General features: G+C 40.2%; 1 protein-coding gene across 5 annotated transcripts; it reads left to right on the forward strand.

The window, feature by feature from the left end:
• RSPRY1 (ring finger and SPRY domain containing 1) lies at nt 1–27,391 on the forward strand. 5 transcript variants are annotated; one of them, XM_062621303.1, is made up of 16 exons: nt 87–464; nt 1,946–2,070; nt 2,558–3,055; nt 6,802–6,854; nt 8,287–8,399; nt 11,116–11,242; nt 13,030–13,088; nt 13,437–13,503; nt 14,183–14,314; nt 15,571–15,686; nt 16,786–16,929; nt 19,680–19,791; nt 20,792–20,894; nt 23,015–23,167; nt 24,738–24,842; nt 25,858–27,391. In XM_062621303.1, the coding sequence occupies exons 3-16, from the start codon at nt 2,709–2,711 to the stop codon at nt 25,952–25,954; spliced, it is 1,728 nt and encodes a 575-aa protein (XP_062477287.1). In that variant the 5' UTR covers nt 87–464; nt 1,946–2,070; nt 2,558–2,708; the 3' UTR covers nt 25,955–27,391. The 5 variants fall into 5 exon arrangements, with proteins under 5 accessions (XP_062477291.1, XP_062477290.1, XP_062477287.1 ...); XM_062621306.1 differs by lacking the exons at nt 24,738–24,842; nt 25,858–27,391 and adding an exon at nt 20,972–21,066 and having other exon boundaries at nt 76–464; nt 23,015–23,151; XM_062621304.1 differs by lacking the exon at nt 1,946–2,070.
• The last annotated feature ends 603 nt before the right edge of the window (nt 27,392–27,994 follow it).

Raw genomic sequence — 27,994 nt, forward strand, 5'->3', positions numbered from 1 at the left:
TTGAAGTGAGGAGTTGGTCACTGCTGTGCACTTGGTGCTGTGGTGTCTGGAGTACCAAGGCTGTAAAAACAGACTGTGCTTTTCTGTAGCTGTGCCTAGTCCTAAAGCTAGTAGGTGGCAAACTGGTTTTTGAAGCCTCAGGAGCATTTATCTTCTAAGGCTGAATGTAGCTGAAAGTAACAGCATGGCTTGATGTCATGGGGGGTGTAGGGAGGAGGTTGAAAACATCTACCTTAGAGGCAGTTTCCAAGTGAATTGTTTGTTCTTTTCCATCTGTCTTCAGGGACTCTTCAGCGTAGTTCCTAAAAGTGAAAACAGAGTCAGCCCTAATGACTCACTTCTCGCCATAAAGGCTTACAGAGTGCTGCTTCCAGATACAACTGCATCTGCACCCTGAAGTACAGTCCACTCACACAGCTCTGTGTGAGCAAGCCCATCTGTTCCTGAGCCAAACAAACCTAAGGGTGAGTTGTCCAGAGCCACTTGTTCTTATTCATGCTTTAAGTTGTTGACCAGAAAAAACTAGGTTTCACTTAACTGGTTTTGATCTTGTCTTATGTCTGTTTTGGTCCTTAGGTAGGTTCTTACTGCTAATCCATAAAATACAGCTTTTCCTTGCTCATTTTGATGAGAAGGGATTCACTATGTTAGTATTTTTTGTAAGCTACAGAACAGCTTAATTCGGATTCTAAATCTGTAACCGTTTTACATTTTAGTATTATGTTACTAAAATGCCCTTAAATGATCTAGATTCATAGATCCATGCATATTATTTTGCTTGGGAAGACATATTTCATGTTTAATATAACTAGTCCATTTTAAAAAATAACTCTTACCAGATACCCCCCATCCTTTCAAAGTCATCTGAACCTGTTGTGATCTTGTACAATTCTGTTTAAGATCCATGCAATCTTTGTTGGATCCCTCACATGCACTTTTGACTGGCTGACTATGAAGCCGACAGCTGTGTAGGCTCAGGTGGAAGGGCTCCTGAGCCTTGTGTCCCACCACTTGTTGTAGTCCAACTGCTTAAGAGAGTAAGGCAAGCACATTGTGGTGCCAGAACCCTTCTAATGATCTGTGGTTTAGGCATTTCTTGAACAAGTTGTCCAGATCTTGTAATTTTTTTGCAGTTGATATCCCTTGAGGGATTTTTTTCTTCCCTAGTTAGCCTTCAGTTAATTTCCTAATACAGAACCTTTCACTGTGCTAGAAAAAGTTAACATAGCTCAAACTAGAAAAGAGTCTGAGAGCTTGCTTGCAGTGCTCTCCAGTGACATCTGGACATCCAGAGACTTGCTTATATGACCAGTGTCTGGCTTCCCAAGTAATGTTGTTATGATCTTGTCCCAATGGCAGCCTTTCATGTTTGAAAGGTCTTTGCCTTTTTTTTAACTTTATGGTGCCACATGCGTACTGTTAAATTATTTAATGATTGTATAATAATAATAACCTGTTACAGGATATTCAGCATGACTTCTACCTTAAATCAGTTTAAACTTGATTCTTAAAAGAGTAACATGTGCTTAGTCTTAAAGTTACTTATTTATTCTGGTATGCCTGAAGTGCTTAAGTAGTGAAATGATGTCTTTTGTAAGGTTTTATTTTAGGTGAAACTTTAATGATCTATAGAAAAACACCCTATGGCTTGAAAAATCACTTCTGATGAAATGGGGGTCTGAATCTTCTTGCTCTTACTAGCATTCTCAATGTATGGTTTGGAGAGACTACCCTACAATCTTGGTTGCTAGTGGGCCTGTATTTGATCCAAACCAGTTGAATAAAGAACAAAAGAATGATTGAATTAGTTTTTGTTCCCAAAAAGGGAAGATTGGTTTGACACTAGATCTGAACAAGCATAAACCTGCATGGAAAACACCCCGTTCAAAATTCCAGTTAGATCTGTAGGCATTAAAATGTTGTCTGTAATTCCTGTTTATTTCAGGGTCAGTACTTGGTGCTGCTTTGAGGATCCAGTTGATGTAGACACGTTCCAGAAGATATGTTTATGCACAGATGGACTAAACAGTTCACTGTTAAATCTACAGTTTGTTGAGATATGCCATTACTGTAAGTTCAGCTCTTCACAATTTTGGCTATTTTGTAGACTCTTTCTGGAAATGATATTGAATAATCCTGATAAGAAACAAGACCTTTAAGAGTTCAGCCTTTATTTGGGTGGCCTAAGCATTATGTCTTTATAAAGAACAGACGAAATTGGTTTGGTAATAATACTTAGTACTTAAAGGGTAGCAGTGTGCTCGATTTAAAGTGTGCTAGGCACTGCTAGACAAAGTTGTTCCTCTGTATCCAAAAACCGTGGAAGAAATGGGAAATAGTAGGTAGTATAGAAAAGAATAATGTGTGGGCAAGAGCTGCTTTACCCAGGGCACTTCCTCTTCCTTCCTTTCCCCCTCCCTGCAATAGATTTCAGGTACAAACTTTGTTTCTGAGGTGCTTTATCCATCAAGACTGATTCTGTTGACTATAATAGGAATTCTTCTGCTATTCATTAGAAGCAGAAACACTGACTCCTGTTTTGGATTTGCTTTTTCAGACCTCCTTCTGGATGACCAATGTGTATTTTAACTGATCGTAACAGAAACTAAGTCTCCGATTTCCCATTCAGTCCATCTGGTAACAACACTTATAATGCAAAAAAAATCACGATTCAGGATCCCACAAACATTACTCTTAAAGCTTTCTAGATGATTGTAGTTGCTTTGGTTGTGTTCTATGCTAGCAGAAGCCTTTTTCAAGGTTTACTGTTGACTCTAGAGCACCACATTCCCTGTTTACTGGGAGCCCTGAGGGCTGGCAGTATGGGAAACTCGTGTGTTTGCCGCGATGACAGTGGAGCAGAAGACAACGTGGAATCTCGGAGTTGGCAAACGGAGAACAGTAGAGTACACGTTCCTGAAGCAAGAAGCCACCCAAGGGACCCTGTCCGTCCACCCAGGAGGGGTCGAGGGCCTCATGAGCCAAGAAGGAAAAAACAGAATGTGGATGGGCTAGTACTTGACACGCTGGCTGTAATTCGGACATTAGTAGATAAGTAAGTACCTCCTCAAGGAATAATCCAACATGAATGAAAATGTTCTTGTCTCCTCTCAAACTGTGGCTCCATCCTCTCACTGATCTACACCTGACCATCCCTGAAGCAGTCACATGTTTCCATCTGGAGACTTTGGAGAGAAGCACCTTTCCTAGGTAACAGAAGTAGCTCCTAAGTGTACAGGTACAGACTCTTCCAAGAGCTGAGAGCTTTTTCACAGTTCCTGTCTGGTGCTACACCCAGGTGGGATGAGGAATGTGCTCAGTGTTTCTTATGTGGCATAGATACACAGTTTAGGAAGCAACAAACACTCAGAGTTTGGGAACTTCTGTCCTAAAAATTGGTGGTTGTGCAAGATTTTTGTTTTCAGGCTGTATTTACTTCTTTGGAAATGGTTAAGCAAAACTAAGAGCTTTGATCTTTGTTAGCTTGTATAAACAGACTGAGGTTTTCTCTCCAGTTTTAAGTGACTGCATGTTGTGACTGTTCAACTCCTGATCCCACTATTGTGTTCTTTGCATGCTCAAAGCATCTATTAAGGGTGTTGGGGATATTTATGGTTTAGTCCTATTTTGTTTGTTTTGCATTGCTTTCTACGAAGCTTTAAAAGGACCTTTCAAATGATAGGATAAATTAACTCATCATCTTTTGGGTTAGGTGCAGGCTAGGAATTGCAAGGCCAAAACAGAAGGAAAAGAACTGTTCTAGCTTCACAGCTGGGGTTTGAGTTTAAGGTCTGTGAGGATCAGAATGTGAGCCTTGATTCATACACCTGCTTTTTACTTTGGAATGTGCCTGCAGAGGAGGAGGTTGCCTTCCTGCTGTAAAATGCCTTAAATGGAAATACCAGCATTTTTTTCCTGAACATGTAAATCTGAAGGCTTTGTTTTTTTTAACCAGGTTTTATTTTGTGGTCTGTCTTCAAATCATAACGGTAAAACTGTTTTGAAAGCCTTTCCCTAATCTCGCATGCTTTTGCCTCAGTTCAGCTTCTTAAGTTGTTTCACAACACTTCATGCATAGCTGATCCTGTTCCTGTGGATCTTGCAATCAGGTCTGTACTCTTGTAAGTGCTTTCCTACGCTACTGAGGGACAATAAGCAGTTATTTTGCTGATCCTGGAGTCCTCTTTCTGACAAATTTCTGAAGCTGTGTTTCTTATTTAACACAGGCTCCAGTGAAATACTTTCAGACTCCCATAACCATGTGAGTGGGACCTCATGAAGCTCGTCCACCCAGTCTCCCACTTAAAACCCAGGTCTAGCAGGAGCAGGTGGCTCATGATTTTATCCAGTCAAATGCTGGAACATCTTCAGGATACAGAGAATCCTCCACCTCTTTAGGTCCCAGTTCTAGTGTTTGACCATGCCCATGGCTTAAATAGTTTTAAAAGCTGGAATTTCCCATATTCTAACGCATGCTGTGTGCACTCTGGAAAGCCTGACTCTGCTCTTTCTTTCCTATTGCACAGTTGCAGACAGCAGTATGATACCTCCTCCTTTCTACTACTCTCCCTTAAGGATAAGCAAACCTATTTCTCATAGCTTATGTTTCTGTGTCATGTTCTTTAGCCACCAACCATCTTGGAAGTCCTCTGCTAGACCCATTTCCTTGTATGATATCTGGATGTGGGGAGCTCAAAAATGAGTTTCACTTGGTTTGTATTAAGGCAGCTGGTAAGCCCCAGCTGGTTTTATAATGCAGCTAAGTATTACAAGCTCTTGCAGAAAGACAGAAAGCTATGGCTATGAATAATGGAGGAGTCTGTTCATAAGGCAAACTCTCTAAATGTGTCTGAAAAAATTTAAGGAGCTCTTCTGCTGGACTTGAAGCTGATGATAAGCCCTTGTTAGATTAATAGGAATGCTTGCTTGGGGAAAAAAAAGTCACATCTGGAAGTCTTGGTTTTCAGTGTAGGTGCAACACTGTAGGAGTAAGTATGTTCTGTTGTCACCTGTTCCTCCTAGAACCTGATTTTTTCAGTTTTGAAAGCACTACAATGGAAGGAAATGGTAGGGAAGCTGACAAATCTCTTTGCGTGTCAAAAAATGTGCCAGAATAAAGTCATGCTAATGTGAAACTATGTAAATAACAGCAGGTTGGAAATACGGGTTTCAGTGTGACAGTAGAGCCTTGGAAAGCAGAAGGCAGCAGTCCAAAGAACAGAAATCAAACCCATTCTTCTGACATTCTTTTCCAAAATCTATACTCAAAGTTAATGCATGGAACACTCTGAAATGAAGTGTAAGTAAGTTGTTACCCTGTGATCTACAATGAATTCTGGTTTGCTTCAGTTTTATGTTAGCTTTCAATCTCAAAGTTTGGACCTAAACCATATTTGACAAGTGCTATTTTTCACCTTGTGTCTAGAGATACCTCTTTTCTACAAGGAAAGAAGTTTCATTTCCTAGCCTCAGAAGAATAAGTGCTAATTTTTTGGAGTTTATACGAAGTGCTGCTTTGCAAATTAAGAAATTACAAGAATGACTGCTCTGTTTCTAAATGAGGAAGCTCATCTGGAAAAAACTCTTCCCCATAAGGGTGGTGGGACACTGGCGCAGGTTGCCCAGAGAAGCTGTGGTTGCCCCATTCCTGGGAGTGTTCAAGGCCAAGTTAGATGGGGCTTGGAGCAACCTGGTCTAGTTGAAGGTGTTCCTGCCTGTGGCAGGGGTTGGAACTGGATGAGCTTTAAGGTCCCTTCCAACCCAAACCAGTCTGGGATTCTGTGAAACTTCATTTTAGCCTTGCCTTGTGGAAATAGTCAAGATTGTGTTAATTTGCTTGGTACGAAAAACATGTGCTTACAGTGAATCTCTTTAGTCACAACAGATTTTTCTCTTCTAATTAATCTCTCCAAAGTAGGTAGTTTTATTATCTGCATGATTAATCTGTGTTGAAAGTGTCTAAAATTCTGTATTTCACATTTCCAATTTAATTTCAGGCCTGTATGATAGAAATTGAGTGTGGCAGGTACCATTCTAAGCCTGGGGTTAATCCACAGTGCCCAAATAAGGTGTTTAGGGCATGCTGCAGTGTCTGATTTCTGTGCTGCTTACTAAGTAAGATTTTGAGATCTTGCTTTAGGTACTCCCAGCAGCAGTGCATGCTCAGATGGACAGACCTGGCCATAGCTTCTTGTCCTTGGTCCATCACTGAGCCTCAGGAACTGATCTAATTTGAACTCTTTATGGTTTTCATGTTTGAAAGGTGACTGGGTTAAATAGCTTCTATTCAACTGCCTTCCTTCTTAACAGCTTGTTACTCAGTTTGAAGTCTGTGATCCTCGCAAGTGGCTCACCTTTCAGTTTTGTGGATGGTTTTTGTTTTGTTCTCTTTTAGTATTTATATATTTAGCAGAGAATTTCTGGGGGAAAGTATGTTTAAGCTGCGTCCCTTGTGCACTGCTCTTGGCTCACTTCACAACCTCGGACACAGTCTCTTGCTTCATACTCTGAGGAACCCTGCTGAGCAGCACTTAGCCTAAGGATTATGTTCAGCCTTTCAACATGCAGATACGGATCACCCTTTTATTCATCAGCTATTGTGGATATGCAGATGTTGACTTTGAGCCAGAGAAAGGCTCTGTTCCCATCTGTGTTTCAGATCTGAAAGTGGTATTAGCAGTCTGCAGCCTATGTAACTTCCTTTTGTTAAACACTGGAGTCATTTTCTGTCTGTGTATTATCATTTGGTGTATTATGTTGATAATTGTGCATAAATTTTGACCTGTGTAATATCTCTTTCAGTGACCAGGAGCCTCCTTATTCAATGATCACGTTGCATGAAATGGCAGAAACAGGTATCTAGGCATTGTGTTGGGCATTTAAGTTGTGATTCCAAAGCAAACAAACAAAAAACAAACAAACCAACAAAAAAAACCCAAACAACAAAATAAAACCAAAACAAAACGAAGAACCCACCAAAGGAACAAAGCCACAACTCTCCTTTTCTTTGCAAAGATGAATGCATGTGAGCAGCATGAGTTAGGGAGGTGGGATCCAAAATACAGTTCTACTAGTTCTACCCTCAGAAGCTCATTGCATTTGCCTCAGCTTTGAACTCTGTTAAACTTTCCATGTGAACTCTCCAGAAGCAGCCAATGATTGTCCACAAACTTCTTGTAATTGCCTTAAACCATAAGCCACAAAGCATTTTCATCCGCAGCAAGGCGGAGCCAACCTAGATGCATATGGTAGACATGGTTTAAACCCATGTGCTCCCATACAGGCAAACAGTATGTACATTTGTTTGGGGTTTTTCTATCCTTACCTCTGCTTTATTGATGTAGCCGTTCCAACCCTGTCCCTAAGTTCTCAGGCAGTATGAGCTGTGTCAACGTGGGCTGTTTCAACTTTGTCACAGTAGGAGAAATTCTCCCATCTCAAGATCTCCACTAAATTTCTGATTTAGGTGATTTTTTTGTCTTTTGGTAGAGTTGCTACTGGTCTTAGGAAATATATTTCTAGATCATAATAAATTAATCAACCTGATTAGATATTACAGCACTTCAGAAAAATGTTTTTCAGGGGAATGTGCAAACAAAAACTCCAGTGTATGACCTATTTACTTGTCACTGTTGAAGGGAGCACTAGGTCTTCTTAACCTCACTCTTACATGCAGACACTTTGAAGGGAACTACGTTCTTGTAAATCCAAATGTTTACTTTGTTTGTAGTTTAACGTCTTTTATGTGGCTTATTGTATACTTTCATATAGAAGCTGTTGTCTACTCATTAAGCAATGAGAGCTGTTCCTTAGGAAAACACATTTTCTTCAGACCACCAGGCATGGGACAAGCTAATATAGTTCCTCAGAGGCCCATGTCTTCCCATTTGAGGGAACTTGGGAAGAGTCCTCCAGTTCTGGCTGGAAGAAATACTTCCTCGGTGTCATCAGGAATGCAGCATATAACACTTAAGAGTTGACACTGGACACTGAACTCTTGAGTACCACAGTGAAATAAAGTGCTTGTCCATATTGGTTCCCTCCTAATACCAGTGGGAGCTCACAAGTGCTCTGGCCTGGGCTAGATTTTTTTCCAAATAAGAGAGGGGTTCACTAGTAGCTAAGCTGCTGTAAACTTTTTGCCCTGAATTGAAACTTTTTAAACAACAGAAGAAGAAACAACCAAAACTGTTGGGTTGTTCTTCAGTTTATATTTAGGGATGTATTTTGAGCACTTCAGGATTGCAGTGTTAAGTCTGAGCGTTACTTCTGTTTTGTATTTGACAGATGAAGGCTGGTTGGAAGTGGTCCAGTCTTTAATTAGAGTTATTCCATTAGAAGATCCCTTGGGACCAGCTGTTATAACTCTGCTACTTGATGAATGTCCACTGCCAACAAAAGTGAGTCTAAAGCAGATGTATTTATCTGTGGCTGAATTTCAGTTACTCATGGTTGTCACACCCATTGACAGCTCCTGGGAGGGTTTCATCAGTGACACAAGACTGTGAGTTGTTCAGAAAGTGGCTGTGACTTGCAATTTGGAGTATTTTGTGGTGACTTGATATATAATTGCCACTTAAGGCTAGAAGCTTGGGAGGGGGAGTGGGTGGGTGGAGGGTGGGGGGGGAGATGGTGGGGAAATGTGGCCCGTGGAGAAGAACAGGAGGCCTTTGGTCTTTAGCTGGTTTTCTTGCTGTCATCTCCTGCCTCATGGTACATGCATGCTATGCAGATGCCATAAAAGTAGTCCAAGTTCTGCCTTTTTGTTCTCCAGTTCTGGAAGCTGCACATTTACAAGTCACTACTGAATTTGTTCTTGCCCTGTGCATAAGAAATGCAATACCAGTGTGTGTTAAGTTAAATACATAAGGTGTTTTTAACTATGAAATATCTAGTTAGAGTTTTGGCAAATTTCAGTACTTTTCAGTGACCACTGATCTGTTTTTTTGATGAGAGTGTGACCCTAGGTGTTCTTACGGCACTTTTGTGGGTGTTTTAGTGGGGGCCTCGGGATGCTAACTGCTGTTGAATCATAGAGTCACAAAGTGGCTTGGATTGGAAGGGACCTTAAAGCTCATCCAGTTCCAAAACACCCTGCCACAGGCAGGGACACCTTCCACTAGACCAGGTTGCTCAAGGCCCTAAATACCTTTAAATGTGGTGATTGTACAGAGAACCTGTATGCTTGTCATGATGTAATTTCATCAGAAGCTGATGATGCCCTCACTGCAGTTTTCGTTTAAGGATCTACTTATGCTGTCAATTCTAGTTGTTTGTTGCCATTGTTAGGGATATAAGAAGGTTGTAGCTTTGTCTTGCATAAACGTGTGAGTGGCTGGAGAGCTAGTCAAGTGATTTTGTTTCCTCTAGCAAATATCCTAGAGCCATCTGAGACTTCTGATCAAGTTAAGCGTTGTATGATGGCTGTCACATGAACTGCAAAATGATTTTGAAAACAAAGCTATGACAAGAAATTTTGCCGCCTTTGAAAAAGTCAGGCGGTGGAGACACTGAGTGTGCCACGTGAAGAGTGGCTTTGTATTTTTGGTTCAGCTGTACAATGCAGCTAGGGATCAAATGATTTAGTTTTTGAAAGCCACATGACTTCTATTAACTTTAAGGAGTTAGCTATTAAATAGTTGACCTTAACAAGACAATTGAAATAAGATGTTTCTAGGGCACACAGAGCTTTTTATTCCTGTAGAATCTCTGTATGGCACAAGTTGTGGGATCTGCTGGTCACAGGTAGCCTGGTAAACTGTTTGCTGCTGTTTGTTTTCTTTCTGTTCAGGTTAATTTAAAGATTTTGTTCTTAAGGGTTTTAAGTCAGTGCTCCATTTCTGTGACAGCTGCAGAACAGCAGCAAGTTGTATTTAATTTTCTATTATTCTAGGCTATGAAGTCCATGAAGTTTAAAATGGCAGTGTAGTAAACTGTTTATAAAGTCTTTGTTTAACTCAAAAGAGTTGCTCTCTGTGACATTTCTAGTAGTGGCTGAAAGCAGTATCAGTATGTCGAGAATCTAATTTTAGTGAAGCTTTTCCATCCGAGGCTTGTGGCTCAGTCGTCCTTTCTCTGTTCCTTCCATGTAGTGTCAGTCCTGTTCATCGGTTCTGGATTTGTGGTGTTTCCTTTGGGAACAGAACTACTTTTCAGTGTGATCTCCGTACAGACCTCAGGCCCTAACACAGTAAACTGATTTGAGTGTGGCTCAGTACACAATTCAAAAAACCCATACATATTCAACTTGAGCAGTACTCATTTTTCTCCAAATGGCCTGCTGATGACTTCAATATGAACAGTTATTCTATTTTAATTAGATCTTAGCCTCAGATTGTGCAATTTCAATCTGAATTAGCTGAAACTTTCATGAAGTCTGGAAAGTTGAGGGGCATTTGTAACTTTGGGGGTGGGGGTTCTCCCTGTGGAGAACTTGTTCTGGCTCTAGATTAACCCCTAACTACTCTGAAAACAGGGTATTTCATAGATCTGTATCTTGAACCTTATCCATACCATACTGCCTGAATGAAGCAAGTCAAAGTATGGCATTTTAGATTTATTACCCTCAGTGGTGACTTACTAAATCAGTGTGACTGCAGAAAGCCATTTATGCTCTCAAGAATACCATTTATGACATCCTGCAAAGCTGACAGCTTCCTAAATTTATGATGGGGATTGTGGCCTCTTTTGTGGGGAGTTTATATCTTTAGTCCTGAATTCTATAGTCTAAAACTGCCATTTTAGCTTGGAAAGGGTGTGAATTTTAGGGCACTGGAAACAGAATAGATGGTGTGCCACATGTGCTGGTTGGTAGTTTGCCTTTGTCTACTAGTCTAGTTCTTGCTATATAGGTAGGTCAGTTGTCTGTGTCCAGAGTGTCCAGAACTGTTGATCACACTAATGACCAGCCTGGTAGTAATTGTAAAGTTAAGTTGAACTTTTCTTCCCATTTGGTCTTTGTTATATTCTTATCTTTAAAGATAACCATCCTACGCTGTCTGTGATGTGATGCTGACTTTAGCAATACAGTATAAAAATAATTGGTGGTATTATATTTAGTTGGGAGGAAAGCTCTATTTGTCAGTGACGGTGAGAGTTCTGATTTTTCTTTTTCAGGATGCATTACAGAGGTTAACTGAAATATTAAACTTAAGTGGAGCTGCTGCTTGCCAGGATGCTTGTCAACCTGCCAGACACCGGAATACAACGGCCGTGCTGGGCTGCTTAGCAGAGAAGCTAGCAGGTAAGGCAGTGGGATTCTTCAGGAAACTTGCACTTTGCTCACTGAGGCACCGTCTGCTGTAGCACCCACTCTGCAAATAAGTTCAGAAACATTCTTAGAACTGAATAATGTTTTGCATTGAGGGGAGACCTCATGTGACAGTCTACTGTGTAATTAGAACATTGAGTGCTCCGTAGCTTGGGTCTGAATGAGATATTCACAATCCCACATACTTAAAGCTCAAATCGTTCTGATGCATAGTTAGTAATGGTGGATTGGTGTGTATTTATGGTATATTGCTTCAGCACTGGTTACTAGTCTCTTCTGTGTACCTACTCTGGCTGTGCATGAATTACTGAGGACAAGTAGTTCTTTTGCCAGTAGACAGAAGTATCAAATTAGTAGACTTCGAAGCTATAGAGAAACAAAAAATACATGTTTCTTTTTTTTTTTTCCTGCTAAACATGTATTGCTCTGTTGTAGGTCACAGAAAAGATTTTCTCATCTATGTTACTTGAAAGAAAATTGCGGGTATGCTATTTAAAGGTGTCTTCTCATATAGAAAAAAAGTTTTATTCCCTGCCATTTCTAGTACCCTGCTGGAAACTAATGATTAAGTTTCCTTCCCACTGATGGTTGGGTTTCTATCTAGTTTTTTGCTCCTTTTCTGAAAGTGGACAGGAAAAGGAGCAAAAGTGGTTGTCTGGTATCACCTACTGGTTATTAGAAAAATACAGTATTTCTGTCAAAAAAAAAAGTAAAGAAATAGGGCAGGAAGCTTTTTCATACAATAATACTTCTACCCTGTTATACGAAGTCAAAATGAGATACTATCTCTGCTTTCATCTTAGTGGACAGAGATCTTTATGTATCAGCTCAGGCAGCAAATCCGTTAATGCTGTGTTGGAGCCCACTGCAATTTGTTTGAGTTCGTAGATATCAGAGTTGGATTCCCATGTACTTCTCTTGATAAAGGAGACAGTATTTCAGGGTTGGTTTTTTTCTTTTTTTAATTGGTTGCTTGCTGCGGTGCTGCTGCAAGTTGTCAGGTAGGCTACATTAGATGCTCAGTTTTACTTACTTTGGGCTGCTGATCAATAGAGCTGATCTTTATATGTTGATTCTGGAAGTAAAAGGGAGCCAGTCTTTTTTGAAAAGTAATGAGCATGAAAATACTAAGCAGAGGCTGGTGGAGTCTTTATTTAAAATCTCAGAAGTATGGATAGAACTCTGCCCATTTACAGCAGGTAAACTGAATATGTTTGTAATTTGTCAGTAGCTGTGTAATTAAATGTATACCAAATATTTGTCTGGAAACAATGACAGGCTGAGAGCTGGGCTTGTTCAGCCTGGAGAAGGCTCCTTAAGGGGAGACCTTAGAGCAGCTCCAGTGCCTAAAGGGGCTACAAGAAACCTGGAGAGGGACTTTAGACTTTTAGGGACAGGATGAGGGACAATGGCTTTAACCTGAGAGAGGGAGATTAAGATTAGACAGCAGGTGGTGAGGATGGTGAGGTGCTAGCCCAGGCTGCCCAGAGAAGCTGTGGCTGCCGGTCCCTGGCAGTGTTCAAGGACAGGCTGGACAGGGCTTGGAGCAACCTGGTCTAGTGGAAGTTGTCCCTGCCTTGGACACCTTGGGCATTGGAATAGGATGAGCTTTAAGGTCCGTTCTAACACAAGCCATTCAATGATTCTACATTATAGTTCTGCTTTGGTGAAAAGTTCTTTAATTTTTGTCTTATGTTTAAAAGATCTGTGCCGTGAAGAGTAGTTCCCATGGATGTGTTTAACTTTTAATGTTCTTGTAGGTCCTGCGAGCATAGGCTTACTCAGCCCAGGCATATTGGAATATTTACTTCAGAGCCTGGTAAGTGTCTTCCATCTTTTTGTATGTATCCATACATAGCAATTATAATGCATTTTGTTGTTGTTATTGTGAAAAGTTAGGGTCATATGTAGTAAATACTGGTGATATATGTTACAGAAAGTTGAGATTCCAGAGAGTCCCTAGGATCTCCAGCCTTGGAGATAATTAGAAGTTAACAGGACAAAGCACTGAGCAGCCTGATCTCAGACCAGCTCTCCACAGGAGGCTGAACCAAAGGAGCTGTGGAGCTCCCCTTCAACCTAAAGCATTCTGTGACAGACTAACAGGTTCTCCTACCCATCTGTGCTGGGTATTTATTAAATAACTTTTCTTCCTGCCCATGTTTAGAACTTCCAGTCCCATCCGACAGTGATGCTTTTTGCACTAATAGCACTGGAGAAGTTTGCACAAACAAGTAAGTATTAGCCTGATACTGCTCATAACAGCCATACTATGGCTTCTACTGTGTAATTGTCAGTTGGGAGCATGAGAGGCTGGGTTGGTGTGAACACAAACACGGAAGAGAAATGTTTGTCCACTTACAGACAAGAAGTAGTTATTGCTTTAGTGACATCCCTCTACCCCTGCAGACTCTTGAGATATTTGCTGAAACTCAGTGCAGTACTTTCCAGTTGGAAATTGCTATAGAAGGACTTAGGCCATGAGGCCTTTGTCACTGAAATAAATCTATTACAGGTGGAGAACAGGTACTTGTAGGCATGAAAAAATACTTATTGCTTTAATGACACCCCACCCACAAACCGTTAAGAGATTTGTGGAAACTCAGTCCTTCTCAGCTTAGAAATCGCTGCATAAAGACTTAAGACATGAGACCTTTGTTATTTGAAAGGAAATAAATGTCTATTAGAGAAACGGAGAACAGCTGTGATATAATAGTCTCTTGGTGCAGCTCTGTGCTGAAGAGTGGTATATCTGAGCACAAAGTTAATTCGTGTCTGCTTGGTGAAAGAATTTCATGCTGTTTGTAATACTGAGGTTTAAAGGGGGGATTCTACTGTATTTGCAGAATGTTGCTGATTTTAACTGAACTTTTCACCAGTTTATAGCATTTATTCTTTTTGCTGTCATTGCAGGTGAAAATAAAATAACAGTTTCTCAATCATGTATTAGTGACCAACTGATCCTGCTCGAGAAATGGGCAGATAATCCGGACTATTTAAAACGCCAGGTTGGGTTCTGTGCCCAGTGGAGTTTAGACAATCTGTGTAAGTATAAGAAAGGGATGGATTCATTTAATATTAATCAATTCTCCAAAGAGATGGAGGACTACTTTTGTGTTTTTTTATATAAGCACTTACTGTAGATATACCAGATTGCATTTGTAACCACTCTCCTTCAAAAGGGGAAAAAAAAAAAAAAGAAAAGGGGGGAGAGGGGATAGGGAGGTGGGCAAATAGATCCAATGGAATTGCATAGAAAGGAAATTTTGGCAAGAAAAATTTTTGTGAAAGGAAGTAGTTTGAACTCTGCAGGTTGAAGCTGCAATGAAAATTCTTCTTTGCACCTTGTTTTCTGTAACCCATGCTTCAGCAGATGTGCTGAATAGCTAAGTAGTGCAACTCTCTCTCTGGAATGGCAGGATTACTGATGTCCTGGTGACCGTCACTAGTGTGATCACATCCCAGCAGTGCAGCCTCAAAGCATTATTAAAGACATCTTAAAGTAAAGATACAGTCTTGTGATCAAAAGTGAAAAAGTGTTTGAGAAAGCACTTGATGAGATCTGCCCTTTAGGATGATGAATAATCATCAGATTTGCTTGTTTAGTTGTAATTTGCAGGGTGCAACTCTAAAGACCCTGTAGATTCTAATGCCTTTTGGGTAAATTTGAGTAAAAGGTCTTGTTGGTCTTTAACTAGCATATGGAAGGCCAATGTCAGTTGTGTTTCGTAAATGTCGGTGTAAGTGTGTAGCAAGCTTGGGACATCTGAAGTGTCTTAGTTTACAAATCTGAGATCTTACTGTGCATGTGTCAGCAACTTGACACCTGGCAAGGTAAATACTTCTGATACTTCCATGTGAAAAGGGGATACAGGGAGAAAGAGCTGCTTTGGCTCAGTTGAAGTTTCTTGTTTTCCCTTTTCTGTCCTTCGCCATGGCCAAAATCTTGTCCACTGGTGAATCAGAAGAACTCTGCCCAGCTGAATATACAAATACAGTTCTAAATCCTGAAGCAGTGGCTCCTTGGTATGAACTTGGATGCCTTACAGTTGCCTGTGTGTTTCCTGAAAGTAGGAACTACACAGTAGGAACTCTAGTCAGAGGTCTAGGTTGTACACTCATGTTTAGAGTATATTTAGCATGCAGTTTTTTGGAAGTGATACTGTTTTCGTGTTGGCAAAATGTCAATATCTCATTCAGATATGTTAAAAATTAACTGGATCCTAGAGAGATTGATTGCCCAGGTGTGAAATAATTAAAGGATTGCTGCAGCTGTGATTAAAACAAGCGTTCTTTTGCAGTTTTAAAAGAAGGCAGGCAGTTTACATATGAGAAGGTTGACTTGACCAACATTAGGGCTATGCTGAACAGTAATGATGTCAGTGAATACCTGAAGATCTCTCCACATGGATTAGAGGTAGGATATATTTTCATGATTCCAAGCTAAAAAGGAGCCTGAAGAAAAAGACAGTTTTAAACTCTTTTGGATTGCTATTTGCTCCTGTTATTTTCTGGAATGAATTAAAATTCTCTGTTTAGAAAGCTTTGTTTAGAACCTTTGCTTTGTCAGACGGCCCTAACATTGCTACACTGATCTCAGCTGGAGAAATGTTCGCACTAAAGTAACACCTGTATCTGTGCCCCAAAACTTTGGAAGAGTGAGGACGATCCTAAAATCCCAGATTGGTTTGGATTGGAAGGGACCTTAAAGCTCACCCAGTTGCAAACCCCTGCCATTGGCAGGGACACTTTCCACTAGACGAGGTTGCTCAAAGCCCCATTCAGCCTGGCCTTGAACGCCAGGGATGGGGCAGCCACAGCTTCTCTGGGCAACCTGTGCCAGGGCCTCAGCACCCTCACAGGGAAGAACTTCTTCCTAAGATCTGTTCTCAGTCTCCCCTCTATCAGGTTAAAGTTATTCCCCCTTGTCCTGTCAGTAGAGGCCCTTGTACAAAGTCCCTCTCCAAGGATGCTGAAGAGACAGCTGGCTTTTCATGCATTTTGATTAAAATTGTTCATAAAATACAATTCCTATTGTTTGTCCTGTTTAGTCTTGAAAAGCCCATAGCAGCAGGAGTTTTGGCTCAGCCACAAGTTGTTTTTTACCTTCCACCTGCCCCCACCTTTTTCTAAGAACTTGTTTGACTACTTACAGGTGGATCTTCATGCTTTAACATTCAATACCTCTTTGTCTTTCATACCAGGAGTCAGCTAACAACCAGTGACCTGGGTCTTCCTGTCCTGGCTGTCTTAGTCTTAAAATGGACTCTGTCAACTTCCTACTTTTTTTTAATTTATTTTTTTTTTTTTATTTCCTTTGTGGCTTACCACTGAACAGTTCTCAGTTTTGCCTATTCACGAGTTCGTGACAATGATTGCTGTAAAGAGAGATCACTTTCTGTCTGAAATGCCTCTAAAATTATGTTGGTGTGTTCTTATATGCAAGAAACCTGTTCCAGAGAAGAAAGAGGCTTGCTAATTTTGTAGAAACTTAATTTTTGGTTTGGTTTTGGTAGGCTCGATGTGATGCCTCATCCTTTGAAAGCGTTAGATGTACATTCTGCGTTGATTCTGGCGTTTGGTACTATGAAGTTACAGTTATTACTTCAGGAGTGATGCAGATAGGATGGGCTACCAGAGACAGCAAATTTCTCAATCATGTGAGTACACGTAATGTTGTCTAGCTGATGATGTAACTTCTGTATTTTCCTATTTACACTAGGGAGCATAGCTCTGGTTATTCTGTGGCAGTACTGAACATTCGTTCATTTCCTTTGATACTTCTGTACTTTTGTGAAGCTTTCTTTTGCTGAACACAGCGGTACAAGAGAAGGCTATGTTTTCACTGACTGAAACTGTTCATACAAGTCGCACATAGCTGCTAGCAGTGGCAGCATGTTACTGACTTGCTGTTGTCTGAAAGCTTCAGGAAAATAACTTCTTGTGGCTTAGTCTCTTGGAAATTCTTTAGATAAGTGGTTGTTGCTGTCCTTTGTTTTTGGAAGTAAACCATTACTCATGTGGAAACAGCAGATTACCACGTGCTTTGCCTTACACAGGTCATCAAGCAGCCATTTCATTACCCTCTTTAACGCAAGGGAAATCATTATTTCAATGCATGGTATCATTGGATCTGTTGGTAACAGCAATATGATACGGTTTGGCTTTTTTTTTTTTTTAAGAAAATAAGGATTAAGAAAAGATGAAACCCTTCTTGCCTTTATTCTGATAATACAGCTTAAGTACACTTAATTTATAGTTCGCTTTCGTCTTCCTCTCATCCAGATAACTTAGTATCTTATTCTAAGTATTCTTCCTACTATTTTACTTACTTTTATTTTACATTTATTTATTTATTTTATTTACTTTTATTTTATTATTTATTTTACTATTACTTACTATTTTACTTATTTTACTTACTTTTAAAATCAAGTACTTATTAGCATTAAAGCAAAATGTGCTACGTGCACATGGAAGCCCAAGCCTGTAGTCAAAGAATAATCTTGACTGTTAGTAGAGATGTAACTAGGACTTCTTTCTTCGTAAGTCTTCGTGATAACTCTGTATGCCTGTTGTAAACTCAGTATGCTGTAGCATAATTTACTTCAGTATTTCCATAATACTAAGAAAGTGTAATGACTGCTACCCAAAAAACTTGTCTACTTCAGCTTAGGGAGGACTTCCCCTATGATCAGCCTTCCGAACTTTAATGGAAGTTCATTCAAGTGCAAGGTAGAATTGTAGTACAGAAAGCGAGTATGGCCAGTCTACCACCACTGAGCACAGTGGAAATATAGTGCTGGGACTTTAAGTTGACATTACTACTGGCTGAGCTTGAGTAAGAAATGTACCTGTAGCCTTTTATTGTTGTAATTGCATAGCTGTCTACTCCTACTTGGAATTTAATTTAGGAGAAGAACTACGTTTATATATTTAACATGGAGATAAGCAGTTAAAACTGCTCATTTCTGATTATTATAGAAAAAGTCATTCTGTGTAGCTGGGTCAAATGCTAATATGGCTAATATGAAGATAGGCTAAAAGATACATATGAGTAAATACTGATGGTGGGTGTATATAAGAGAAATGCATCATGGACATGAAACAAACACCAGTGGGAAGAAACCCAAGGAATGAGAGAGTAGCTTTTCTCACCATCTAATTTCAGGCTTCCTGTGAGTTCACTTGTCTTGCTCCATCTCTCCTAGTTACTCATGTAAATAGCATTGTTCTCTACTGGTGTATGACATGTACATCACATCCACAGTCCAGTCCTGCATTTCTAGCAGCTTCATACAGACCTGCCCTGAGCACAGACACTGCAGATGTTCAGTGTAATAGAAACTGAAATAAAAGGTGATGTGTCTGCTTTAGACTGCTAAGAGGCTTAAAAGATTTTTCCCACTTACTGGTAAGGAGCTTGGGGTAGATGCATTTTTCTGTCTGTGCTTCCTGTACATGGTATGAAAACAGAAAGTGTCACATCTGAGCAGGAGGATTTTTCTCTTACTACAGCTTGTTGGCTAAATGCTGTTGTTTAAACTCATTGTGTGTCTACCTGAAATACAGGATATTATCTTCTGGGTATGTTGCACATACAGTCATCAGACTAGCCATATGCTCTTTATTTAGAGCACATGTAACAAAAAGACTAGTCCTAAAGATGACAGTAAACACCCATTAGCTAGGCTGAGCTTTAATTTGGGACATTGGAGGCTTGTGTAATCAGATGCTTTCTAATACTTGCGCTCCAGACAAACCATGCTGAGCACAAGGAAATTATCTTCCGTAGTGCTTTTGGGTTGCGTATTTGGGTTTTCCTACATGACAGATTCTTCTTCCACTCTGAAACTTCTACTTCTGCATTTGTCTCGGACCTTGGCACTATCACATGATAACTTCTTCACAAAATGAGCGAGGCTGGCACTGAAAGAGCTACACACAATATGCAGTAGATCCAGTGAAGGGACAGTGGATTTGTTCTCTGTGTTCTGTATGTTCTGGTGGCACTGGGATATCTTGGGTGGGAAGGTAATAGAGGTCTGGTAGTGGGATTTCAAGGTTAAGAGGGTGGTTACAGTTCTGTTTGATGTTTTAACATGCAAAAAATTAACCTAGCTATTTGGGTACTAGTCTTCTGATTTCTAAATATTTGAATAAACATGACTGATTTGAGCTCAGATAATGAAAAACACTTGGGAGACAATATCCCCTTCCTCCCCGCTGCTCACCTCAACAAGTCCTTTTGATGTGAAAATGAAACTTAAGACTAGGTGGAAAGAATTGTCTTTATGTAGGTGGGAGAACCCTTCCTGCTCTGGATGAGTAGTGTAGCTAAATAAAAATACACTTGACCCCTTCTGTGTGAGGACTGCTTGCAGATTGAAATACTCTACTTTTTTTTCTGAAGGAAGGTTATGGCATTGGGGACGATGAATACTCCTGTGCCTACGATGGCTGCCGGCAGCTGATTTGGTATAATGCCAGAAGTAAACCACATTCCCATCCCTGTTGGAAAGAAGGTATTCAGCCCATCTTCTGCTGTAGATCCTAGCTGGATTGCTGCACAGGATGTGCAGGTGTCTAAAAACCAGTTTGTTAATAGGTGCAAACAGAGCAGTTACTGCCTAATCCCGATGATACCAAAAGCTTAATAATTATTGTGCCTCTACTAGTATTTGCAGTGGCTTAAATGTACAAAGCAGCACCACGCCCTTGCTCCACAGTCTGTTTAAAGAGAACCTGTTGGTTAAATGTTTTGGGTGTTTGTTTTTTTTATGGGCAGAGTACAAATCATAGCACCAACTGACTGCTGGATGGGCATTTAATCATAAGGCTTCTGTCCAGATGTTTGTAGCCCTACAAAATAGGGTTGAAATCTTCCTTTCTGGGTTGAAAGGGTTATTTTAAAGAAGGGGGAAAAAAAAACAAACCCTTATCTCTGAATTAGACTTTTGTTTGTCTTAAGGAGGTGTTGCACTGTCTTGCTTACTTTAAATTCTTGGATAACTACTTGGACAGCAAAGTTCTGTTCTTGATCTCAGCTTTAAAATCTTGGTAGGAGTCTGCATGCCATGCTTGTGTGAACTGTGCTGCCTTCTCTTCTATTAAAAACTTCTCCCAAGGATGGCTAAATTAAAACACCTCTTAAATAGCACAAGTATGTTAGAAACTTAGATTTTGACAAGTATGTGTTCAGAGGATATTTTCAACAGGTGTAAACAGCCAGGGAGAGACAGAGTGGAGCTTTTTTCTGGCTTTGGCAAATACCCTGCAATACTTCTACAACTGTGTAGTATTAATGCTCTGGCAGACTAAAATATGCTAATTTTTTATTTTTTTCTCCTGTTTTTATCTGTCTACCCATCTATCTATCTATTTCTGTCAGTGTTTCTTCCATATACTTTTGCAAACAATTCCTTTTAAGTGAGACACCTCATAGTGAGGTATGTGATATTTAAAACAGTAACTTTCAGCTGTTGGTATTTAACAACTGAAATCTTTCTTTGCTTTGCATGTGAGGAGACACAATAGGATTTCTACTAGACTTGCACGAAAAGCTAATGATCTTCTATTTAAATGGAAACCAGCTTCCTGCTGAGAAGCAAGTATTTTCATCTGCTATGTAAGTATGTGCTCACTTGGTAGGACAGTGACCTGCGTAATAATTGTTTTAATTACATGAAGTGTTTCCCATTTCAGATGTACATTCATATTTGCTTACTTGAAGCCATCATTAAGCAAGTTTCCCAATTGAAAGTTGCTTAGAAATCAGTGAGAAGGATATAATTTTACAGGTGGGTTTCAGGGTCCAAAGTAAATACTTTGAACTTTCCAAAGGTAGGCTCAATTTGATGTTTTCTACTGTCAAGCTAGCACAGCACTGAAATAGAATGCAGTTGTAGCAAAGATGAATGTATTTCTAGTAGTCCTTGAGGATTTTTTTATCTTTTTATATATATATATGTATATATATGTATATGTGTATATATATATATGTGTGTGTGTATATATATATATATATATAAAGCCTCAGTCCCGCAAGTGCTGAAGAATGTCTGTTTACTTACTGCTGCTCACCGAGACCAGTTCCTGCAGTAACATATTGAATATTCATGGGAGGATGTCTTTTGGTATCATTACAGAAAGGTGTTAGGCTTATTTTGACAGCTCTGTTAAAATTAACACACGGCGAACTCCTGACACTCATGGAGAAGTTCAGCCTTTTAGTTCTGAAAAGATAAGCTGGTGTGATACTTGAGAAAGAAGCTTCTTGTGTAGCTTAAGTAAGCATTACAGTACTACATAAAGTAATATTGAGCTAATAATTTCATTCATGTTTTCTCCTTAAATTTTAAGTATGAGACGCAAGCATAGTTCGGTTTAAGAGTTGCAGAGTGTCTTATCTATTCACTTGCAGTTCTTCATGTGGATTATGTCATTTATATACTCAACCGATTCTGTTACTTGATTAGAACTTAAGGTATTACTCAGCTCGGGCCCTTTCAGTAAATAAAACTGAAAGAAGTGATAGTTGTGGTGTTTTTACAAGGTGGCTGTGAAGAAAAGATGGCTGTCCTGAGGTAATCCTTCATGGGCAAGGAGGACCAGATGGGCATTGTGCTAAGAGTGGTCAGACCTGGATTCATCCTGTGCAAGTTCCACACAAGTGTGTGAGCGTTGCAAGCTCTCCAGTTCCTGCCCACTCATTTAAAGCAGAGGGAGTGGTGGATACGGAGGTGTCCCTTGCAGCTGGTACTGCTCCTCACAGCTCTGCTAAACAGCAGTTGTTTAGAAGAAAAATGCTTCTGTCCAGTGCTGAAGGAGATAGCTGAGCTGATCAGTGTAAAGAGGATTGGGCTGTAGGCTGTTCAAATGGATGTATCCGCTTTTAGTGCGACTAATGCTAACTGTAGAGTAAGCAGCCTTTATTGGCTGACTCAGAGTAAATTCAGCTAAACTCTGATAGTAAATTCAGAAGTTGAGAACTAAAGTGAACATGTGCAGCTGTAACTGGGTATGTTAGAGGCTTTTCTGGCAATTAGCTGTAGAACTGCCTATTGAAGTAACTTCTGTCTTTGTCATGGTTTAAGCCCAGCCAGTAATTCAGAACCACACAGCTGCTCGCTCACTGCCTGCCCTTCTTTCTCCCCCTGCTCCCGAAGGGATGAAGGGCAGAATGGAAAGAATGTAACTCCCATGGGTGAAGATAAGAACAGTCCAGTAACTGAGGTATAATATAAAACCACTACTGCTACCACCAATAATAATAAAGATAAGGGAAATAACAAGGGAAGAGAATATAACCACTCACCACCCACCGACTGATACCCAGCACGACCTGAGCAGTGATCTCGCCCTTCCGGGTAACTCCCCCCAGTTTATATACTGGGCATGACGTGCTGTGGTATGCAATACCCCTTTGGCTAGTTTGGGTCAGGTGTCCTCTCTGCTTCCTCCCGGCTTCCCCTCCTACCTGGCAGAGCATGAGACTCAAAAAGTTCTTGGTCAGAGTAAACATTACTGAGCAACAACTGAAAACATCGGTGTTACCAGCACTGTTCGCAGGCTGAAAGTCAAAAACACAGCACTGCACCAGCTACTAAGAAGGAGAAAAATGATTGCTACTGCTGAACCCAGGACACTTTGTTTCAGGGTATATTTTTTGTCTGGTAATAGTAGTAACATGTCTGGAAAGCTCTCCTATTGTTTGTTACTCTAAAATGTCTGTTTCTCATATTGCAGATCTGGCTTTTTTGCCGCAGCTAGCTTCATGTCCTATCAACAATGTGAGTTCAACTTCGGGGCAAAACCTTTCAAGTACCCACCATCAATGAAGTTTAGTACCTTTAATGATTATGCCTTTCTGACAGAAGAAGAGAAGATCATTTTGCCCAGGTAATCCTGTCTAGTTTGATTGTGTTTGCATCTGGAGAAATAAAATGCATAGTCTTTATAGTTCCAAGTTGCATAGTCTTTATGTTATACTTGGCAATATTAATCTTACAGCGTCACACCTCCATAGGTTTCCTTTGGAAAAGGCTCCACTGCAACCTAATGAGAAGGGTAGGAGATACACAGCCAAAATCCATTAAATTACACACACACAAAAAAAAAAAAAGCTAAACTCAAGTGGTCTAGTACTGTATAGTAAACTTCTTAGTGAAAGTGCCCCTTGCTGTCTAAGAACTATTAGGTTGGTCAAGAAGGTATAGTCCTAATTAAAAAAAGACGTGTTATTTAAAATTGACCTAATTCATGATGTTGGCAGCATAGAGGTACTGAATGACTGGAAGTCTCTAAGTTGTCCTTTTCTGATCCAGATGAAAATGTCTCTATTTGTGAATGACAGTGCTGACAAAGGTTACTCAAATTTAGAAGTACTTTCCCTAACCATAAATCAAGGTAGATAAAAACAGGTTTGGATATATTCTTCCTTAATGTACCAAATTTCTGGCAGGAATGCAAACTAATGGCTTTTCTGGTTTAGGCTGTTAGTAATGAAATAACTTACTGGAACACAAGCAGTGTACCCCAGATTTGCTACTTGGATTAAAGCACTGCCTCTACAGTGGTGCTGAGGTTTGTGGTTAAAAAAAATAAATCTTGTTGTTACACTTAAGGAAGTGTAACAACATTTCATCCAGTTCCCAACACCCTGGAGAGAAACCAGGGAAAACTCATTCCCTGTTCATGCCTGATAAAAAAATTTGGCCTCTTGTGACAGAGCCTGTTTGCTATGTGATAGCACTGAAAGACTCCCTTCAAGGTGGGACGCTTGTTCTTTGTTTACACGAATATCGCCCCTGCCCTACAGCCTGAACTGTTTGGAAACTATAAACCAATCCTAAATTAAAACATAGCATTGATCTTAAAAGTGATAGGGAATTAAAAAAAATCAAGGGCCTGAGTGGACCCAAGTTATCCATCACAGGACTTAAATTTGTGTAGAGTTGTGCAGAATTTAATGTGTCCAGTGTTGGGGTATAGTCTGGGTTAGACACTCACCTTGCCATTGAACAGTTCTGATTGTGCAGTGTGTGTGTTTCACATCTGAAATGTCTTATTTCATCAAATGGCGATTTTTTTTTTTTTTCCATTTAAGCAACCCTGGGCTGTTGGGTTTATTTTTAATTTCTATTCTTTTAAACCGCTACATCATTGTAGGGTTTCTGAAATTTGTTGATATTTTGGTTTGTGTGGTTCATTTGTGGTTTTTTTTTCCTTAACTCTTAAAAGTACACAGATGCCAAAGAACAATTTATTTTAAGTGTTCAGCTCTCTTTGTCCCCTTCTGACACACCAGAACAGGGAGTTGAAGACTCTTTCGAACATCTCTGAGTGTGTTAAGCTTTCTGGGGGGAAAGTTACGATTGATGTTTATCAGCAGTAGTGTTGAGTAGCACAGTCAGAGTAAGTGTGGATTTATTGAGTCAAACTAATGGGGGGGTGGGGGTGTCTCCTTCAGACACAGGCGTCTGGCTTTGCTGAAGCAAGTGAGTATCCGAGAGAACTGCTGCACACTTTGCTGTGATGAGGTAGCAGACACAGAACTCAGGCCGTGTGGACACAGGTAAAACATTAAAAACAAACCAAACCCAAAGAAACAGGAAAAATGTATGTTTGACATTCAGCTTAGGTGAAATCAGATGCAGTCCCTCCTTATCTTGATTGACTTCCAAGAGTAAAGGAAATAACCCCTTTTCTTCCAGATGTGACGGGGGTTAAGTATAGCATCCCCACTATTTCCCTCACTGTACACCTGAGATACAATCCCTAATTACATGTGTCTGGGGGCAGGGAAGTACTGCAGCAATGTACGTATGCTACCCCTGGGCTACTGAGTCTTTATTCCCTGATGTCAAAGGTTTATTTAGAAACCTAGAATGGCTTGGGTTTGAAGGGACCTTAAAGCTCATCTGCTTCCAGCCCGCCTGCCATGGACAGGGACACCTTCCACTAGATCAGTGCCTGCTTAGTACGTGTGTAGTACTGGTGCTGTGAAATCCGGATCACATGAGGAGAGCAAAAAATTCATTATATGCCCAAATACTCATTAAATGTTCAACAAGTGGATTGTTTTAAGTAACAAATTTCTCTTAAGACATAAAAATGGGACAGCAGTGTGAGTAATATGATAACAGCATTTTCCTGCCTTTAAGGAGCCTACTACGAAAATAATTTAGCTAAATCCAGTTCCTTAGTGTTTTTAGAGCACTTGTGGATGGAAGCAGTCTTGCCATGCATCTGGATGCTGGAAAGTTAAAATGAGGTGTGCCCTGTGCGTGTCCACAAGAAGTGGCAACAAGCCCCAGCAGGGCACTGGGACCACACTCCAGATCCAATGTCCAGATGAACAAAGTGTAATCCCAACCAATGGCACTGGATCTTTAAGATGCTGAGCAACAGGAGCTCCACTCAAAGCCTGTAGATCCACAGCACCTGACTTGCAATTCCTGATCTCCATTCTGAAAGACTTGAGTGTGTTTCTAGGAGGCTAACTGAACTGCTTAGTGCTTGGGTTTTGTCTTATTTTGTTGAGTTTTTCACACTGTAAATGCAGGCTTTAACTGATTTTTCTTCTGCAGTGACCTGTGTATGGAGTGTGCCTTGCAGCTGGAGACCTGCCCTTTGTGTCGACAGGAGATACAAACCCGAGTCAGACAGATCTCTCACATATCATGACACCTGTGGAGAAATACCACAGACTTGTTTTCAATTAACTCAAACCAATGCTGAAAGGGGAAAGAATCTCTGACCAATCTTTACATGCATAAAACCATAGCCACAGCCAGATTTCATGCTAACCTGTTATCTGTTAATCTTAAAAATGAAATCTTTAATATTTCAAATTGCCAGCAGTGGGAACTGATTTCAAGAATAAGGAGAGCTGGTAGGTCAGTGTGCTATGGCTGTTGGTTCCTCCAAGCAAGACCATAGGAGGGTGTCTCTCTTCTTCCCCCTTTCCTTCTTGCCTGTCAAAAGTGCTGGAAAAATTTGCACTGGAAGTACACATACAATGCATTTTAGAAAAGAAGAGCAAATAATTATCTCCTAAACCAGGGCTGTTCTGTCTTGTGCTCGAAAGTCTTATTTTTGGCAGAAATCAGTACTAAAAAGAGAATGCCAATGTTTTCCTGATCAATGTAGCCTCCTACTGGTCAGAGACTGTATTTTCCGACAGTGAATATTAAACTGCTCAGACTTAATCTGTACACAGTGATTTGAAAAGACAGTGTGGAGACCAGAGAGAAACTCACATTTTAATAACCTGGTGATTCCAAAGAATGTTCTAATTTGTCTTTAAACGTTAAAAGATTGTTGGTATTTTCGGGTTTATGATGCTTTTAACTTCAGTACCCACATTTTTTTGTAAGGATATAATTTTCAGGAGGTATTACTAACTAATTGTAACATTGGACTGGAATTAATTTGATATTCTGGGTATTTTTTAAGATATCATCAAACATCTTTTTTTAATCAATGTTGGTTTATAAAGTTATATTCACTTTGGAAATATTGAGCTATCTTAAAAGATTAGAGGAGAATTTGGGGCCAGTTTATTTTAAAAAATGTTATTTGGACAGGAAGTTGGGTCTTACTCTGCAACTCTTTAAAAATGCACCTTGCTTGCCACATGTCAGCCCTGCTCTGAGCACGTCTGGGGCCACACTTCATGTTTTGCTAGGGATCACCTGCTGGGAATCTGCTCCAGTTCAGTTACACACTTGTGATGTTTGTATGTTAAGAATTCATTTCAGCAGGCAGCTCTTAAGTGTTTTACTAGGTTCCTAGAAGGAACTGGGGTTCACAGGTGGTGTGAGTGAAGTAGCAAAAAACCTGGTGGAGTTACACTTCTTGGCAGTGATTCAACAGCAAAGTATGTGGCAGTGAATTCTCATACTGCGATGTATCTTATCTTTAAAATCATGTATCTTTACTGTCAAGTAGTAACACAGCAGAGCTGAGCCTGCTTCTTCCTCTTGAGCACTTTTGCTTCCTACTAACTTAAATAAGAGCAAAGAGGTCTGCACGCAGGTACCATTCAAGCTCTCTGTTTCACCTGCTGCCTTTGCTAATGCAAGGGTGCTGAATTTTATCCAGAGATACACATGGGGGAGGAGGGGGGGGAGGAGTGTTTGTTTCTCTTGAACCTCTGGAGTACAATGTGTGAATTAGGACAGTTCTGTCCATCATTTTTTTTGTTGACTTTTTTCCAAATATAGATTGAATCCAAAACTGGAGTGCTGGTTAGTCTTTTTGCTAAAATGAGAATTATGTTCTGCCTAGGAATGCCTGTTTTGATTAGTCAGACTGGCAAATCTGTGCTGCAGGGACCTTATTTCCTTGCTGACTGTACTTAGAAAGGGTTTGCTGTAATCCATAGTGCCAGTCATGGCTGAGTACCTCCCTCCTCACTGCTGAATGTGCAAATGTGAGACCATCACTGCCATGAGGATGTTAGGATTTCAGAACCACTTGAAGTTTTTCAGTGCTTCCAAATGCAATGATAGGTTTTTATACCTAAGGTACGAAGAGACAAACCGTGCTTTAGGGAAGAAGTGGGACAGACCCATTTTGAACTCTGCCTTAATTGATTTTAGGAACTTCAGGGCTTTGGTTTCCCTGGCCAGGATTAACTGAGGTAAATTTTTCAGAAGCACAGAAGTGCCTAGGACTCCACATTCCGATCAACTGCGGTATGACATTAAGCATTTAAGGCCC

Source organism: Pezoporus occidentalis, unplaced genomic scaffold (assembly GCF_034315485.1).
Source record: "Pezoporus occidentalis ecotype Australia unplaced genomic scaffold, CSIRO_AGI_Poc_V1 ctg229, whole genome shotgun sequence".
Lineage (NCBI taxonomy): Eukaryota > Metazoa > Chordata > Aves > Psittaciformes > Psittacidae > Pezoporus > Pezoporus occidentalis.

What these genes read in the sequence shown, in the direction of transcription:
- RSPRY1 (XM_062621303.1), top strand. Translation starts at nt 2,709, where the DNA reads ATGATTGTAGTTGCTTTGGTTGTGTTCTATGCTAGCAGAAGCCTTTTT. An exon ending in CCATCCCTGTTGGAAAGAAG is followed by an intron (nt 19,792 to 20,791) that starts GTATTCAGCCCA and finishes TTTGCATGTGAG; the next exon opens with GAGACACAATAGGATTTCTA. An exon ending in CTCAGGCCGTGTGGACACAG is followed by an intron (nt 24,843 to 25,857) that starts GTAAAACATTAA and finishes TTTCTTCTGCAG; the next exon opens with TGACCTGTGTATGGAGTGTG.